This window comes from Primulina tabacum, chromosome 12 (assembly GCF_025594145.1).
Source record: "Primulina tabacum isolate GXHZ01 chromosome 12, ASM2559414v2, whole genome shotgun sequence".
In the NCBI taxonomy this organism is placed as follows: domain Eukaryota; kingdom Viridiplantae; phylum Streptophyta; class Magnoliopsida; order Lamiales; family Gesneriaceae; genus Primulina; species Primulina tabacum.
Window position 1 is genome coordinate 2,252,478 of NC_134561.1, and position 19,817 is coordinate 2,272,294.

The 19,817-nt window shown below is 35.3% G+C and overlaps 2 protein-coding genes across 2 annotated transcripts; both read left to right on the plus strand.

Moving 5' to 3' along the window:
- Nucleotides 1-1,516, plus strand: LOC142521089 (uncharacterized). Its single transcript, XM_075624278.1, has 5 exons — nt 1-167; nt 236-445; nt 522-614; nt 692-814; nt 903-1,516. Exons 1-4 carry the CDS (start codon nt 24-26, stop codon nt 743-745), a joined length of 501 nt encoding a protein of 166 aa, XP_075480393.1. The 5' UTR covers nt 1-23; the 3' UTR covers nt 746-814; nt 903-1,516.
- Nucleotides 1,517-1,639: 123 nt separating this feature from the next.
- On the plus strand, nt 1,640-4,458 carry LOC142520879 (uncharacterized). Its single transcript, XM_075624036.1, has 6 exons — nt 1,640-2,004; nt 2,118-2,294; nt 2,361-2,468; nt 2,550-2,613; nt 2,705-2,803; nt 4,217-4,458. The coding sequence occupies exons 1-6, from the start codon at nt 1,823-1,825 to the stop codon at nt 4,313-4,315; spliced, it is 729 nt and encodes a 242-aa protein (XP_075480151.1). The 5' UTR covers nt 1,640-1,822; the 3' UTR covers nt 4,316-4,458.
- Nucleotides 4,459-19,817: the final 15,359 nt, after the last annotated feature.

Here is a 19,817-nt window from a genome sequence, read left to right on the forward strand (position 1 = left end):
AAGCAAAGATTGATTATGATGACATGGGGCGGCCAGCATACAATGCAAATGGAAGGGCTTTACAATCATACATTGGTTCTATTGCTAGAGCCATGGTGCCAATCAGTATAAAGTCATGGCCTGAAGTTCCAGAAACCATAAAACAAAAACTGTGGGAAGAGATTTCGGTAAGTACAAGCTTCAATTTGAATTTACAATCATACTTGCACCTCTAAATAATCTGTTTTTGTTGCAGAATGTCTTTGAACTAGCGCCAGAAAGTGAGTATGCTGTGATGAATTCAGCATCTCAGAAGTGGCGAGATTTCAAAAACAAATTGACTAGTAGATTTGTTTGGCCGAACAAAGATAATCCTGAAAAGTTGATTTCTCTACCAAGTCAGTATCAACTCTCACTAGCGGATTGGAAAGCATTTGTGGATGCGAGACTGGATCCATCATGGGAAGTACTTTAATAATTGATATGTTTCCTCGCGAATTTATTAAATTTCAAAGATTAACTGAGCCAGCATAATGATGCAGGTTACTCATGAAAAACAAAAACAACGGACCATGCATTGTAAATATCACCACAGAATGTCTCGCAAGGGTTACATCGGCTTGGAGGCTGAACTGGTAAGAAACAGAGCAATATATTTGTTATTTTTAGCATGTTCTTCATGTTATTAAACATATGAGTTTTGAAATTGTAGCGGAACAAAAAATTGGTTGCTGAAGATGAGGAAGTTGATAGATCTGTGCTTTAGCGTAAAGCTCGAGAAGACAAATCTGGCAACATAACATGTTCGGAGACATCAGAAGTAGCTGAAAAAATTGTAAATGTTTAGTTTAATTCAATCGCCATATTGCCTAGATAAATAACACTGTAGATTGTGAATTGATTTGTCATGTCTCCAATTGTAGGATGAATTGTTGGAAAAGAAAGGCAAAGGAGAGTTCAAATCTTCTGGAATGAATGACATGTTAACCGCTGCCTTAGGAAGCCTAAAACACTATGGAATGGTTCGAGGTGTGGGAGGTTTCGTAAAACCACAAGTATACTTTAAAACTCCAAGAAAGAAGAGAGAAACAATCTCAAAAGCTGTGATTGAAAATGTAAAAGCACAATCGGAGGAGACTAAAAGTTTGAAAGCTGAATTGGAGATGCTGAGGTCTCAACTTGCTGCTGTGATTCCATTAATCAATGATCGATCTTCTGAGACTGTAGCATCAAACAAGTTCTCAGGAGTGAAAGACTCAAAATTGTCAGATGATGTGCAAGAAGTTTATGATTGCGGCACTTCAAATACGAAGGTTGTATGTCTCTGAATTTTGATGTCAATTAAATTCTATTCACCTCCATATGAAAATATATCATGTCTTTTTGTTCTTGAAAGGGGAAAAAATGTCACCTGGCTGCAAAAGAACGCGCAAACGTGGTGGCTTATGGCACAATAATATCAGAAGGAGGTCCAAATGTTATGATTCACCATGTTCCACTTGGGGAAGAGAACTTCAAGGTATCTATTGATGTTGTCTTAGATGAAAAACCACAGCTTTCGATCCCAATTAAGTTTGGACCAACAATCATCAATGATGTTGTTGGAGTCATCGTTGGTTGGCCTAAAGAGTTGGTTATTTTTCCAACTGACAAAGGTACTTTCGGTTTTCATTTGACTTTGTGTTTGCAACTGTCAGATATGTTGCTCGAACAATGTTTTATTTTAAAATACTTGTATGAATAATATTTTAAATTGTAGAGGAAGGGGAAACCTCAATCATTTGTGCTTGCGGATGTTCCTGGTCAGCGCAACAATTTCAAAGAAATTGAGAAAACATTACCCATGTCGTGCAAGTATATCTACTCTCATGTTGTTCGATTGCTGAATGAATCGGATACCATATGCATTGAGTTTGAGGACGCTATGTTTGGACGTCCTAAAAGCATACGGTTGCTAAGAGAAGATATCGTACGCTTTATGGAGATGAGGGAGATAGGTGCCAGACAAATTTTAGTTTACATGGGGTATATATAATGTCTAACTTACAATATTTGTGCATTTATATAATATTTTTGTGGTACTTGTTCATATTTTGAAAATTTTGTAAACGATATATTTGTGCATCTATATCATGCAGTCACCTCTACAAAGATTTGAAGAAAAAAGACAAGGCTGATTATTTTTCGTTTGTCGATCCCAGTAATATACCTACATGCCCGATTGGCACAGATGGCCGTGATTTATCACAACATATTGCTGACCAGTTGGAAGCAGTGTGTAGAGATAGCATCTGCCTCATCCCATACAACACTGGGTAAGAATTTAGTTATTTATAGATTTCTACTTCATGGTAGTCAATGCTGTAATTTCATTTTTTCAGGTACCATTGGATCTTGACAATCGTCAACGAAGATAAGAATATGATATATTTATTGGATTCTACGTCTAACAGGAACCGAGATGATACATGGAAAACTATTGTGACAAAGTAGGTAGTAGCTTATGTTGATTTTGAATATATTAACTTATAAATATGCAAAAAAATAACTTCTTACCATTTAAAATGTAGTGGGGTGAAGATGTACAATGCCTCCAAGGGTATTTCTAAAGGGCCAGGTTTTAAAATATTGACGGTATGTATCGTACTTATTTATGAATACATGAATTGGTAGTGGTTATTAATTAGATCGTGATTGTTGCATTAACTTTTCAATTCCATTATAGGGTAATCTGAAACAAAGTGGTTCGGTTGAGTGTGGATATTGTGTGATGAGGTACATGAAAGAGATAGTCGATTGCGATGATCCACACTTGGAGAAGATGGTGAGTTTCTTCTTGGGATAAATTTTTTGATTGATTGAGATGAATTGTTGTCATTGGGATATATTTTATTGTTGAGATAATGTGTTGCCATTGGGATATATTTTATTGTTGAGATAATTGCTTGAGATGAATTGTTGTCATTGTGATATATTTTATATTAGTGATAAAAAAAAGGAAATTTTGTTCCTGATTTTCATATCTTCTGTGTTGTAATCTTAAGCTTTTGTGTTTATTCTGTTTATTGCTGATATATGTTTTGATTAAAATACTTTCTTTTCATTTGTTTTATTTGGTGGGTTGTTGGTTTTATCAAGAAATTTGAAGCCCAGAAATCATATACGGGAGTATGATTCTGGACTGTAAGTGTTGTCTTTTTTTCAAGATTCTTGTATCATTTCCAAGTGGCACAAATTCAATCTGTTCTTACTTTTAAGTTGATTTTGCTTCTTGAAACAAGAAGTTGGGTTGCTTCAGATTTTGTTGGAGTTTAAGGTGATCTGGTTTTGTCTTTTCCTGTTTTTTTGGTCTATATCTGTCCTCACGCAAATGTAAATGCAACTAACCATCTTGAAGGAATTGACTGGTACTTAACATTGGTTCCCTCATATCGGATTGAACTCGAGACTCTTGTTGTCTGCGTTTATTGGTACATGCATCATGTTAATCATATCAAAATTGTCTCATATATTAATTCTTTTACGTTAATCCTCAAATTAATATGGTTTTACTTTTTTGTGACAGCTTGTTCTTCGAAAAAAATATATTGTACACGAAAAATTCTTATAATTGTTTTTAAGCATGGGTTAATTATATTTGTGTTCCAAGATTAAGTTTTAATTTTCCTAGCTAGCTTGGCGGCTCATCCAGCCTTACGTTTTTTATGTTTTAATAATTATAATTGACACATATTTGCAGGGGCATATCCGAGTTTAGGGCGCGCATTTCTTCACCGGAAATTAAAGACAATTTATGCCTTTTGTTTGTGTTTTGTATGCTTTCGGTTTGATGTGTTATATATGTGTGTGTTACTGGTCCATGGATAAATAAATTTGCTTGGTGTTCGATATGCTACATCATTTTTCTATTTGGGTGGTGACTTGTTTCATGTTTTGTGATTTTTCGAAATTATTTATATAATATCTTGATTAAATTGGTTTAGTAAGTGCAATTGTCTTCATGCAATTGGGGTAATCTGTAATGGATGTAGACTAGATGGAAACAACAGGCGCTATCTCAGCTTGGAGAGTGGTGACATGTTATGAATTTTTATCCGGTGTTATTTCAAGATGCAAATGAAATAAGTTCGTACTTTCAAATGAAACATGCCTCTACCAGTACTGATATATTTTATATCTGTCAATTTTTATTTGAAATAGAAGAATCTAATATTGTATTTTTTTTTTCAAATTTCAGTTTGCAGGATGCATCAAGAACCAATATTACACCCAATGTCAATATGACGAGGTCAGAAGTGAATGGAGTGAATTTGTTTACTCCTATGTAGGTGCTTAGATGGATGTGTATGTTGGGATAAATATTTGTTTGTCATTGTGGATTTTTGGATATACTTTTGGTTTTGTGGATACATTTTTTGGGTTACTTGTGGATTGATGAATATGTAATTGTGGATTCGTGGATATTAATCATTTTTAGATGGATAATTTATGAGTTTAATTATATTAGTGTATTAAGTCATATATTGCGAAGTCTTTTTTTAACAATTACTTCATCAAAATAAAAAATAATGAAGTGTAACAGGTAAATTACTTCGTTGTTATTTGCAAATTGTGAAGTAACATAATATTAAATACTTCGTCAATAAGAAATCAAACGAAGTGATAGAATTAATTTACTTCAACATTGTTATGTAAAAACGAAGTTGTTTTGCGCAATTACTTCACCAAAATACAAATTACTGAAGTCTTTCGAACCACTTAGTTCGTCACTAAATGTAAATTGTGAAGTAACATAATATAAAATACTTCAACAAATAGGATAAATGCTGAAGTTATAGATAATATTTACTTCGACAAATAGGATAAATTATGAAGTTGTTTGTGTCTATTACCTCATCAAAATACATAACTACGAAGTCTTTCAGATGAATTACTTCGTCGATTATTGTAAATAATGAAGTAAAATATTATAAACGACTTCGCTAAATAATAATTAAGACGAAGTTATATATAATATATTACTTCATTATTTACAATAATCGATGAAGTAAAACACATTTCTTACTTCGGCACCGGTCCAATTCTGGATCGGTTTTCCTTCGAAAACCGGGAAAACTGGCCAAAGACTTCAGTATTTTCAATCATACAACTTCGGTTATTATACGAAGTAAAAGGTACATCTATTACTTCACATCCATATACTTCGGCAATTAACTACCTTATTACTTCATTGAATACGCGAAGTAAAAAGCGATTTTTCTACTAGTGCGGCTATCAATAAAAAGCTAAAATACTCTTATAAATAATTAAGCTTCACACATATATTAACAATCTTCTCAAGATCCATAATTTCATCCTTCAATGCTGATCTTATGAAGTGATATCGAACTTGTTTATTCCATGTCTTAACATGATAGACATGATTTTTTTTTCAAATGAATAGCAATCACACATCACAATATAAATCATTTCATATCTATGACCCAAATTTTCCAGAAAAGACTACAATCAACTCATTTCTTTAATTGTCTTTGTTACTACTATATACCTAGCCTCACCCGTAGAAAGTGAAACTATATTTTGCAATTTGGAAACCTAACTATCCGTAATACCACCTAGAGTGAATACAAATCAAATAATACTCTTTCTACCATATACATCACTGGCCATGTCAGCATCAACATATCCATGCAAGCCAAAATCAGATTTTCTGAAGCAAAAAATTAATTTTCAGTACCTCTCAAATGTCTGAGAATCCATTTCACATATTCCCAATATTATTTTCCTGAATTACTCGTAAACCGTTATACAAATCTCGTTGCATGTGCTATGTCTTTTCTAGACATATTATTACATACACAAGACAAGCTATAACATAAAGATATGGTATCTTGTCCTTGTAAGATCACTCCTCAAACAAAAACACAATTTTCACATAATTGGATGCATTGTTTTAAAAAGCGGTATGTGGGCAACCACCCAAAGTCTAGAGACTAGGTGTCTAGGTGGTTTTTCTTTTTTTTTTTTACCTAAATATCTAATCCTTCTGATTCATCTCCAAGTTTATCTAGTAATTACTCTATATCTGATTCAAACTCGAAATCAATGGAGTATTTGTCATCTTTATCCGATATAAATTAATAGAAAAATATGCCGGACAATCTTTTAAAAAAAAATTAAAACAGTAAAAAAAATCTATATATTACATTAGGCGGCTGCCTAGGTGTACTTTGAACCTTTTAGGCGATTACTAGGTAGTCTATGCAGTCGATTTTTTTAACTGTGCCTAGAGGCAGCTTCTTTCTAAAAATCGAGATGGTGGATGACTGCCTAGCGCCTAGGCGGTGCCTTTTAGAACACTGACTAGATGTCAATCTGTTTCAATTCTTGTATTTTTATCATTCGTCAAAAGAATATCCATACATTGTTCACTTATATTTCTGATCCTACAATGTCATAAATCTGACTTGGCACTGCTATCAGCAACAACAATCATATCTCTGCAATTGGAATTCATGTAAAGAGTTATAGTTAAATTCCCACCTGCAAAAACCATAGAACCTTCTGTAATCTTCCATGAACCAACACAAAGGGTGACATTATGTCATTCATCGTCAAGCAGTCCCACATAAATGAACTTTTTCATCAAATTTGTTGAATTTCTCACCTTTTGTATTTTTTACACAGCCATGTTTGACATCTTGAAATGGATATCTTTAATACCTACCATATCCAAAGGTTCCATATCAACCAAATACGCTTTCTTAAAATTTTCAGCAACATAATTTTCCATCATTTCATGATGAGGAATTGTATGAATTGATGCACCTAAATCCAAAAATGAATCAACAAGACTGTCAACATAAAAAAAGTAACGCATCCTGGATCTCATCAGTTTTCGTGCTCGCGTTGTTGCTCTTGTTTTTATCCTTCTTTGGTGTCATACAATTCTTTTTCATTACGGCATTGTCTCCCACAGTTTTAACACTCCAAATTTCTTCTAGATTTGGAATTATTTCTATTGTTCCTTGATTATTATCATTTGTTCCGATTCGAATTTATGTTATTCCGTGTACCTCTACATTCAATATTTAAGATAGAACTGGACCTCATTTCACCATAATCAATTCGGTGAACCTCTTCTGCAAGGATTCTATCTCTGACATCTTCAAAGTTCAGTTTTTCACTACCAACGGAATTATTAACCATAGCCCGCATTGATTCTCAATTGTTTGGTAAAGACGCAAAAAGTATCAAGACACAAACCACATCATCAAAATTAATTTCAATCGAAGAATTGATTGAAATTGTATTAAACTCATTAAGATGTACTTCCATAGAAGCCCCTTCAGTCATTTTCAAATTAAAAAGTTTTTCATGAAAAATACCTTATTATTAGTCGAAGGCTTCTCGTATATGTCTCACATACAGAATTAGATTTCTCCTTGTTTGTAGGATTTGAGTATCTATGGAAATATATTAAGGAAAAAAGATCTATATATTGGGAATACTCAGAGAGAAGAGGTGACGGAGTTTTTTGAAGAAAAATTACTGTGCAGCTGCTGAAGGATTTGCCGAACTTGCACAAGTTCAGTATTGGAGATTTCTGTGTGAAGGCTTTATGTGATTGATTCACATACTTTTTGTGTTGCTAATTGGTGTTGACGACACTCAAGAACAACACTGACGCAGAATGTTGATCAAAGAGTGGTTTCGTTTGTTTTAAGCAATACGTGTTTTTGTTTATGCATCTAGATTTGATTTGTGGTGTTGATGCATATTTTAATTCCTTAGAGTGTAAAGGAATTTAGTTTTGATATTTTCACTAGTATTGTTTTGTGTAAACGAGTTATATATTTCTCTAGTGAACTTTTTGCCATGAGGCATCGTACAAGTACGAATACTTGTGCAAAATTTAAATCTGGTGTTCATTTATTAAAGTTATATTTGTGTGGTAATAACTAATTTCCGTTGCATGTTGTATGCTGGTGTTGACAACACCCGAGCACAACACTTAATTCTGATACACACATTTTACTTATTTCTTGTACATTTATATGCAACTGTCCCTTCAAATTTCAATCGAAGAATTGATTGAAATTGTATTAAACTCGTTAAGATGTGCTTCCATAGAAGCCCCTTCAGACATTTTCAAATTAAAAAGTTTTTCATGAGAAATACCTTATTATTTGTTGAAGACTTCTCGTATATGTCTTACATATAGAAGTAGGTTTCTCTTTTGCAACTTTATGAACTATGTTCTTTGATAGTGTCGATCAAATAACACCCAACATGTATCTATCAAGGATATTTCATTCACTTATACAGATTTTCGGGTTTCTTCCCACAAGCACTTGATGCAGCTCTTTACCATACAACAAAACGATCAAATACCAGTTGTCAGGAATTATGGTACAAGTTTTAGTTAGCGAAATCAATAAAAAAATGACGAGAGATAAACACATAAAGATGTGACAACTACATCAACTTGCTACTGCTGTCAATCTCCACTATAATGAAACCAAGAATACAAAGAGAATTTTTTTACACGTACATATCCCTCTCGGAACTATTTTCTTGTTGTTCTCTGTCTCTCTCCCCATACTGTGAATAATAATACAATGACGCCTAACAACATATACATAAATAATATCAAGGCTACATAAATATATGTGAGATATAATAATCAGGCTTCACACATATATCAACAACCCGAATCCGTTTTATGTTTTAAAAAGTATATATAAGGGGTCATGTTTGCTAAACACGAGTCTATTTTATGTTTTAAACTATAATATATAAGGTGTCGTGGTTTCTAACCCTGGCCTTCTTTATCTTTTATGTTTTAAAAATAATATTTAAAGCGATCGAGTTTGTTAATCTTGATTCTTTTGTGTTCTATATAAGGAGTGGCTGTGGGGCCCTTAGTTCCTCATCATTATTACAACGCAATCTGATTAGGGTTAATTAATTACAGCGGAAAACGAGTTTAAATTTTCTTTACAATGAGCCCAAATCATTTTATTTGAATACTAAAAATAGTATTTTATCTCATATCATAAAACTCGCCCACACATAATCAAAACTCATCATATACAAACAACTCATATCCTCGGGACATGCCTCGGTATATAGATATATATATATATATATATACTGGGAACAAAACATAAAACCTCAGCCCAAACTGTGACTCCCTCCAGAAGTACCCTCTCCGGCCTCCTGATATCCTGGAGTACCTGCCATTGTCCACACACAAAGACAACAACAGCCCCCCTTGGGGGTGAGCATAGCTCTGTATGAAACAACCATCATATATACCAGAAGTATCTAAACAATGATATATGGTATGCAATGCATGTATGTCGTGGAGGTATCAGGTCAAATGCCCATCCACTGAGCACATGTCAGAATCAAACGAATCGCTAACAAATCAATGCTCGAGCTGGCACACCAGCCTCAATAAGGGATACTCGTATGATAGCGACGATAAAGCGCCATCAAATCCCAAATCTCAATCAATCATCGGGGCCACTAATGTCTATGCTTTAAGGGTCATGTAATACCAAACATAGCATTGTGTTCACAAACCCCAGAATCCAATCGAATCATATCAGGGTATCCAAGGATCATAGCTCAACGTGCATGTCATGTATCGATGTATGCATCAAACTATGTGTGTTAACAAAATATTTATTTTATACATCGATATTCCAATCACAATGTCATGTATGCCACATAAACTCAACAAATAAGGCATATAGACATGTATTCTCATTCCAATCAATCAAACCAATCCAACATATATCATATAATACAGATACCTGTCGTATGTTACCCGGTCGCAACATACCTCAATTCTTCGTTTCAGTTGATGTAGCTTGAAGATATCGGTATTATAAGATATCTACATCAATAACACATTCATTTCAATCAATAACATGATCCAAAATCAATAATATAAGTTCCAAATTGAAGCTTTGAAAATTCATATCAAATCCAATTCATAACATAATTCAATCCCGACTTCAAAACTTAGTTTCTTGTCGGTTATTCTACCACATACAGGAATCTCGACTTCAAATACATGCTATTTCAGTACTTTCATATTTAGAGCTGCTGAAACTAGAAGAAATTTACCTCAAAAAGAAGCTCTCAACGCGAAGATTCTGAATCTATAATTTGTTTTACGTTTGGACAACGTTTCGAAGTTGATTCGGACGAAAGAAATTAAAATTTCTCGTACTCTCTCAAAACTTCAGAGGAAAAGATGAAGGAAGAAATGACGAAGAATTTATTCTTATCTCCACCGCTCTCGCGCTTGGGCGGTAGAATTCTCGCGCCCAAGCGCGAGATGTTCTGCCCCGAGTATCACTTGCACCGCGCTCAGGTGGTCAAAAACTACCGCGGAGAGTTCTGTCCGAGCACATTCTGATTCTACACTGGCGCTCGGGCGATCATTTCCTACCGCTCGGGACGCCATATGTTCTGTACAAAATGTTGGTTTTGTATTGTATTGTCGTCCGACTTCTCCGCTCGAGCTCTTACAACGTCCATTCATATTCAATACTTATTTTCTCACTTTCATTGTCATGATATACATCATATACATAATCACATGACAATTTCATAATTATCGATAATCAACATAGGATTTACGATAATACGATACACGGTCCTTACATTTCTCCCCCACTTAAAAGATTTCGTACTCGAAATCTCAAACATCTCTATATACATAACATTGGCAAACATATATATGTCACCAGTTATAGTACATATCAAAACTAAAATCAATAAACGGATCAGTATACGTTTAATACAATGGAACAGATGGAAGAGAATCAAACAAATGTGGATATGAATCTCGCATCTTGCTCTCCAATTCCCACGTCGACTCTTCCACACCATGTCGTGTCCATAGCACTCGAACTAGCGGAATCAATTTATTTCGCAATATATTTTCCTTTCGATCCATAATGCGAATAGGTTGTTCAACATAGGAAAGAGAAGGATCAAGTTCAACCTCATCAGGTGCAAGTACATGTGATGGATCTGGTTCAGCATAGAAACATGAAATACATCGTGAATGGCAGATAGAGCTGGTGGCAATGCCAATCGATAATCAAGATCACCAACACGATCAAGGATCTCATATGGACCAACATATCGAGGAGATAATTTCCCTCGCATGCCGAATCGAACAGTGCCTCTAAAGGGAGATATTTTCAAAAACACTTTGTCACCTTTCTGGAATTCCAAGGGCTTTCTTCGTTTGTTCGCATAACTCGTTTGACGATCATGAGCAGCTTTCATTCGCTGTCGAATCAACTGAACCTTATCATTCATTTCTTGTATCATTTCAGGTCCAGTCAATTGTCTCTCACCAATTTCATCCCAGAATAATGGTGATCTACATCGTCTCCCATATAGAGCTTCAAACGGTGCCATACCAATAATCGTTTGAAAACTATTATTATAAGAAAATTCAACTAATGGTAAGGCATCTTTCCATCCCATTCTGAAATCCATCACAATTGCACGCAACATATCTTCCAATGTTTGAATTGTACACTCAGTCTGGCCATCAGTTTGAGAATGATAAGCAGTACTCATAGCCAAACGCGTACCCATCGCTTCCTGAAAACTATCCCAAAATTTAGAAGCAAATCTGGGATCACGATCAGATACAATCGAGACTGGCACACCGTGCAGTCTCACAATATTCTCGATGTATAAACGGGTCATTCTCTTATAAGGATAAGTCCGCTCATACGGAATGAAATATGCAGATTTTGAAAGTCGATCAATAATAACCCAAATAGCATCACAGCCCTTGGGCGAACGAGGTATGTTCCCAATTCCATTTCGGGATTTCGAGATTATGGAGCAATCCTCCAGGTTTCATCCTCTCGGCTTTCACTTGCTGGCAGACAAGACATTTCGAAATAAACTCAGCAATGTCCTTCTTCATACGTTTCCACCAGAATTGAGGTCTCAATGTCAAGTACATCTTTCGACCTCCAGAGTGAATACTGTATTTGCTACAATGTGCTTCTTGAAGAAGGGCAATTTCAAATCAGAATCATTAGGGACTACCAGCTGACCATTAAGTCGTAAAGAACCATCAGAAGAAATCTGGAATCCAGACTGATGTCCTGTAGATACAAGTTCTTTCGACTTTTGGATCTGAGCATCGCTTCGTTTGGCCTTTCGTATTTTCGATATCAAGTTCGGCTCAATTTGCAATGCTGAAACATTGTCAGAATTTCAATTCGAGTGAAAAGTCCAACCAGAAGCACATATATCCTCGTGTACTTTGGCGACACAAAAAGATGCTAACACAGAATCATGCACCTTACGACTAAGGGCATCCGCAGTAACATTCACCGATCCAGGGTGATACTGAATCTTACAATTAAAGTCCTTCAGGAGATCCATCCACCTGTGTTGCCTCATATTCAAATCAGATTGAGAAAAGAGATATTTCAAACTCTTATGATTTGAATAAATAACAAACTTTTCTCCGTACAAATAATGGCGCCAGATCTTCAAAGCAAACACAATGGCGGCCAATTCAAGATCATGAACAAGATAACGTGTTTCATGAGATTTCAATTGACGAGACGCATAAGCAACCACTTTTCCATGTTGCATCAGAACACAGCCCAAACCTTTACCAGATGCATTTGTGCACACAACAAATCCTCCGGTACCTGAGGGAATAGTAAGCACAGGTGTTGTGGTCAATCTCGTCTTCAATTCAAGGAAACTAGCTTCACATTCATCTGACCAAATGAATCGCTGATTCTTCTGTGTCAGTTGAGTAATAGGTTTAGCTATCTTCGAAAACCCTTCAATAAAGCGACGATAATATCCAGCTAAACCCATGAAGCTACGGATCTCAGGAACATTCGTAGGTCTTGGTCAATTCAATACAGCTTCGACCTTAGCAGGATCAACACATATGTCATGTCTCGAAATGACGTGGCCTAAAATACAACTTTGTCCATCCAGAATTCACATTTGGACAATTTATCATATAAATGACTAGTACGAAGAGTTTGAAGTACCAGTCTCAAATGTTCAGTATGCTTCTTTTTCGATTTCGAATATACAAGAATATCATCAATAAAGACGATAACGAATCGGTCAAGATAATCTCGAAAGACACGATTCATTAAATCCATAAAGACAGCAGGAGCATTCGTGAGACCAAAAGGCATAACCAAAAACTCATAGTGGCCATACCTCGTACGAAAAGCAGTTTTGGGCACATCTTCATCTCGAACTCGTACTTGATGATACCCAGAACGAAGATCAATCTTAGAGTAAACAGAAGTACCCTGAAGCTGATCAAATAAATCATCAATACGAGGAAGTGGGTATTTATTTTTCACAGTAGCCCGATTCAATTGCCTATAATCGATACACATTCGCATAGTACCATCTTTCTTTCGAACAAATAAAACTGGAGCTCCCCAAGATGATACACTCGGTCGAATATATCCCTTATCGAGAAGATCCTGTAATTATTCTTTCAATTTTTTCAATTCCAATGGTGCCATGCGATAAGGAGCTTTAGAAATAGGCGCAGTTCCCGGTACAAGATCAATACTAAACTCAACTTCTCGATGAGGAGGAAAAATCAGGAATCTCATCGGGAAATACATCTGGAAACTCTTTCGCAACAGGAATCTCAGATAAAGAAGGTTCCTTCTTAGAGACATCAATAGCGTAGATAAGATAACCATCATCTCCGCTAGTCAAAAGTCGAGACATTTCCAAGGAAGATACCAATGGAATTTTGGCTTGGGAACCCTTGCCATAAAAATTCCACTTGGGTCCATCAATCTGTCGAAATCGAACCACTCCATGAAAACAATCAACAGTAGCTCGATTTGTCGTCAAGATATCCATGCCAACAATACAATCAAAGTCGTGCATTGGGAGAACAATCAAATTCAAGAATATCACATTATCCTCATATATCAATACACAATTATGCACAACTTGCTCAGACAAAATAATCTTTCCTGCTGGTGTGGCTATCGATAATGTATCATACAATGAGGTACACTCAATACCGTGAGATGCAACAAATGCATGAGATATGAATGAATGAGATGCTCCTGTATCAAATAAAATACGTGCAGGATAATCGCAAAGCATGCAAATACCTGCAATCACACCACCAGGAGCTTCTTCGCCTGATCCTCCGTCATAGCATACACTCGTACTTGAGGAGGAACTTGAGCAGTCTGACCACCTGGTCCTCGATATCGTGGGACACTCGACTGCTGAAAAGAGGGAACAGGAACAGCAGGTCTCATCATACTAGGGCCACCTCTAAATCTTGGCTGGGGTTGAGAAGAAGTCGTACCCCTGTTCAGATATACTCGAGAGAAATGGCCTTCCTGCCCACACTGATAACAAGTGCCAAACATACCTCGACACTGCTCGATAGTATATTTACCCCGACAATGACTACAATAAGGAGCAATCACGGGACTCCCTCTCTGGGATCCACTCGAACTCGAAGAAGACGAAGAAACAGCATCAGTCTTCTTGAACTTTTTACCTCTCGGGCGCAATGTAGGCTGCTGAGCTGACACTAGTGGTGGAGGAGTATACTGTGGACCTCCTCGCCTGAGTCCAGCATCGGCTGCCTTGGCTCGTTCAACCGCCTCTGCGTCGCTGGTAGTCAATCCAGAAACAACAAAAGTATATAAAGCAGGATGCAATCCATTTATAAACCTGTTATATTTCGCTTTTGCATTCCTAGCTACGTGAGGTGCATACTTCAACAGAGTAGAAAACTTCGAAGCATACTCTGCAACAGTCATCGTTCCCTACTGCAGACTATTAAATTCATTCTCCTGAGCAGTATAATAGGAAGGAGGGGAATACTGCTCCAAAAACTGGGCCTTGAAGACATCCCACGTGACTTCAATTCCGGCCACTTTCAATCCAATCTCAGCGGCTTCCCACCTAGATTTTGCTCGGTCTTTCAACTGATAGAGAGCAAGTTTCAGTCTCCGAGCCTTGGAATATTCAACAATATTAAACAAATTCTCGATATCCTTTAACCAAGCCTCTGCTCTTTCTGCACTCTCAGCGCTAAAGAACCTCGGTGGTTTCAGATCCTGGAATCGAGCCATCACTATATCCATGGACAATCCTTCAAATTGCCCAACTATCCTCTCAGTACTGCTACTCGCTGTTTCATTTGTGTGATCCATCTACAAATCAAGGGATGAATATCACAAATCAATATCAATTCCACATCATCATCATCTCATATCATCAATCTCATCAATAACTGACTCAAACTAAATCAAGTATGAGCAAGTAATACAAATAAATCAACACATACGCACAATTCATTTGTGCCTATTCACGTGTACACAAGACTCAATCGAGCATTGCCAGCTATGCTCTGATACCATACAGTGTGGGGCCCTTAGCTCTTAATCGTTATTAATACGCAATCTGATTAGGGTTAATTAATTACAGCGGAAAACGAGTTTAAATTTTCTTTACAATGAGCCCAAATCATTTTATTTGAATACTAAAAATAGTATTTTATTTCATATCATAAAACTCTCCCACACATAATCAAAACCCATCATATACAAACAACTCATATCCACGGGACATGCCCCGATATATAGATACATATATATACTGGGAACAAAACATAAAACCTCAGTCCAAACTGTGACTCCCTCCAGAAGTACCCTCTCCGACCTCCTGATATCCTGGAGTACCTGCCATTGTCCACACACAAAGACAACAACAGCCCCCCTTGGGGTGAGCAAAGCTCCGTATAAACAACCATCATATATACCACAAGTATCTAAACAATGATATATGATATGCAATGCATGTATGTCGTGGAGGTATCATGTCAAATGCCCATCCACTGAGCACATGTCAGAATCAAACGAATCGCTATCAAATCAATGCTCAAGCTGGCACACCGGCCTCAATAAGGGATACTCATATGATAGCGTCGACAAAGCGCCATCAAATCCCAAATCTCAATCAATCATCGGGGCCACTAATGTCTATGCTTTAAGGGTCATGTAATACCAAACATAGCATTGTGTTCACAAACCCCAGAATCCAATCAAATCATATCAGGGTATCCAAGGATCATAGCTCAACGTGCATGTCATGTATCGATGTATGCATCAAACGATGTGTGTTAACAAAACATTTATTTTATACATCGATATTCCAATCACAATGTCATGTATGCCACATAAACTCAACAAATAAGGCATATAGACATGTATTCTCATTCCAATCAATCAAACCAATCCAACATATATCATATAATACAGATACATGTCGTATGTTACCCGGTCGCAACATACCTCAATTCTTCGTTCCAGTTGATGTAGCTTGAAGATATCAGTATAATAAGATATCTACATCAATAAAACATTCATTTCAATCAATAACATGATCCAAAATCAATAATATAAGTTCCAAATATCCTTTGAAACTTTGAAAATTCATATCAAATCCAATTCATAACATAATTCAATTCCGACTTCAAAACTTAGTTTCTTGTCGGTTATTCTACCACATACAGGAATCTTGACTTCAAATACATGCTATTTCAGCACTTTCATATTTAGAGCTGCTGAAACTAGAAAAAATTTACCTCAAAAAGAAGCTCTCAAGGCGAAGATTCCGAATCTATAATTTGTTTCACGTTTGGACAACGTTTCGAAGTCAATTCGGACCAAAGAAATTAAAATTTCTCGTACTCTCTCAAAACTTCAGAGGAAAAGATGAAGGAAGAAATGACGAAGAATTTATTCTTATCTCCACCGCTCTCGCGCTCGGGCGGTAGAATTCTCGCGCCCGAGCGCGAGAAGTTCTGCCCCAGAGTGTCACTTGCACCGCGCTCGGGCAGTCAAAAACTACCGCTCGGGCGCGTAGAGTTATGTCCGAGCACATTCTGATTCTACACTGGCGCTCGGGCTGTCATTTTCTACCGCTCGGGCGCCATATGTTTTGTACAAAATGTTGGTTTTGTATTGTATTGGCGTCCGGCTTCTCCACTCGAGCTCTTACAACGTCCATTCATATTCAATACTTATTTTCTCACTTTCATTGTCATGATATACATCATATACATAATCACATGACAATTTCATAATTATCGATAATCAACATAGGATTTACGATAATACGATACATGGTCCTTACAGTGGCAGCTGGAACTCAGCTCTTTTTGTGTTTGTAAAACAATATATGAACAACCTCGATGGCTTTATTATTGGGCAATTCGCATCACAACCACTTCGTAAAATTAATTGAGTAGGTCTCTTGTGAGACGGTCTCACGAATCTTTATCTGTGAGACGAGTCAACCCTATCGATATTCACAATAAAAAATAATACTCTTAGCATAAAAAGTAATATTTTTTCATGGATGATCCAAATAAGATCCGTCTCACAAAATACGACTTATGAGATCATCTCACACAAGTTTTTGTAAAATTAGTTGTATTTAAAAATTTTTTTTTTAAATCAGTTATAAAACCACTTTAAAATAGGATAAATATGCTTGAATTTTTTAATACAAGGTTAAATGTATTTACTTTTTTAGAAAATGGGGGATAGACTATCCTATTAATATTTCTCAAGTAGTTTTACGTTTTTTAGACTTTTCACTTACAACTTAGACTACTTTGTATTTTAAAAATAATATATAAGGGGTCAGCATTGCAAACAATAGCTTGTTTACTGTTTTAAAGCATTACAAACAATAGCTTGTTTACCGTTTTAAAAAACAATATATTGGGAGGCTTACAAATATTGGCTTTTATTTTTGAATAAAATATATAGTGACACGAGTAGGGGCAAACGAATCGAATCGAAGCGAAATTGACGAAAATCTGAAATTTGACTCAAATTAGTTCTATTCAAGCTCGAGTTCGGTTTGAATTAAAGTTTGAGTTTGACTCGAAAGATTCGAATATGTTCACTAGCTATATATTCAAACAATTGCTTGAAAATAAGTTTTGAAATACTCAAAATTTATTTGTTAAATATATAATTATATTATATTAATAAAATATTAAGTCTCGCAAACTATCAAACAAAATAATTTGAACTAGAACAGAGTTTGAACATGTTCGAGTTTGTTAATCTTGATTCTTTTGTGTTCTATATAAGGAGTGGGAGCTGGAACTCAGCTCTTTTTGTGTTTGTAAAACAATATATGAACAACCTCGATGGCTTTATTATTGGGCAATTTGCATTACAACCACTTAGTAAAATTAATTGAGTATGTCTCTTGTGAGACGGTCTCACGAATCTTTATCTGTGAGACGGATCAATTCTACCGATATTCACTATAAAAAATAATACTCTTAGCATAAAAAGTAATACTTTTTCATGGATGACCCAAATAAGATATTCTTCTCACAAAATACGACTTATAAGACCGTCTCACACAAGTTTTTGCCAAATTAATTATATTTAAAACATTTTTTTCTTAAATCAATTATAAAACCACTTTAAAATAGGATAAATATGCTTGAATTTTTTAATACAAGGTTAAATGTATTTACTTTTTTAGAAAATGGGGGATAGACTATCCTATTAATATTTCTCAAGTAGTTTTACGTTTTTTAGACTTTTCACTTACAACTTAGACTACTTTGTATTTTAAAAATAATATATAAGGGGTCAGCATTGCAAACAATAGCTTGTTTACTGTTTTAAAGCATTGCAAACAATAGCTTGTTTACCGTTTTAAAAAACAATATATTGGGAGGCTTACAAATATTGGCTTTTATTTTTGAATAAAATATATAGTGACACGAGTAGGGGCAAACGAATCGAATCGAAGCGAAATTGACGAAAATCTGAAATTTGACTCAAATTAGTTCTATTCAAGCTCGAGTTCGGTTTGAATTAAAGTTTGAGTTTGACTCGAAAGATTCGAATATGTTCACTAGCTATATATTCAAACTATTGCTTGAAAATAAGTTTTGAAATACTCAAAATTTATTTGTTAAATATATAATTATATTATATTAATAAAATATTAAGTCTCGCAAACTATCAAACAAAATAATTTGAACTAGAACAGAGTTTGAACATGTTCGAGTTTGTTAATCTTGATTCTTTTGTGTTCTATATAAGGAGTGGGAGCTGGAACTCAGCTCTTTTTGTGTTTGTAAAACAATATATGAACAACCTCGATGGCTTTATTATTGGGCAATTTGCATTACAACCACTTAGTAAAATTAATTGAGTATGTCTTTTGTGAGACGGTCTCACGAATCTTTATCTGTGAGACGGATCAATTCTACCGATATTCACTATAAAAAAAAAATAATACTCTTAGCATAAAAAGTAATATTTTTTCATGGATGACCCAAATAAGATATTCTTCTCACAAAATACGACTCATAAGACCGTCTCACACAAGTTTTTGCCAAATTAATTATATTTAAAACATTTTTTTCTTAAATCAATTATAAAACCACTTTAAAATAGGATAAATATGCTTGAATTTTTTAATACAAGGTTAAATGTATTTACTTTTTTAGAAAATGGGGGATAGACTATCCTATTAATATTTCTCAAGTAGTTTTACGTTTTTTAGACTTTTCACTTACAACTTAGACTACTTTGTATTTTAAAAATAATATATAAGGGGTCAGCATTGCAAACAATAGCTTGTTTACCGTTTTAAAGCATTGCAAACAATAGCTTGTTTACCGTTTTAAAAAACAATATATTGGGAGGCTTACAAATATTGGCTTTTATTTTTGAATAAAATATATAGTGACACGAGTAGGGGCA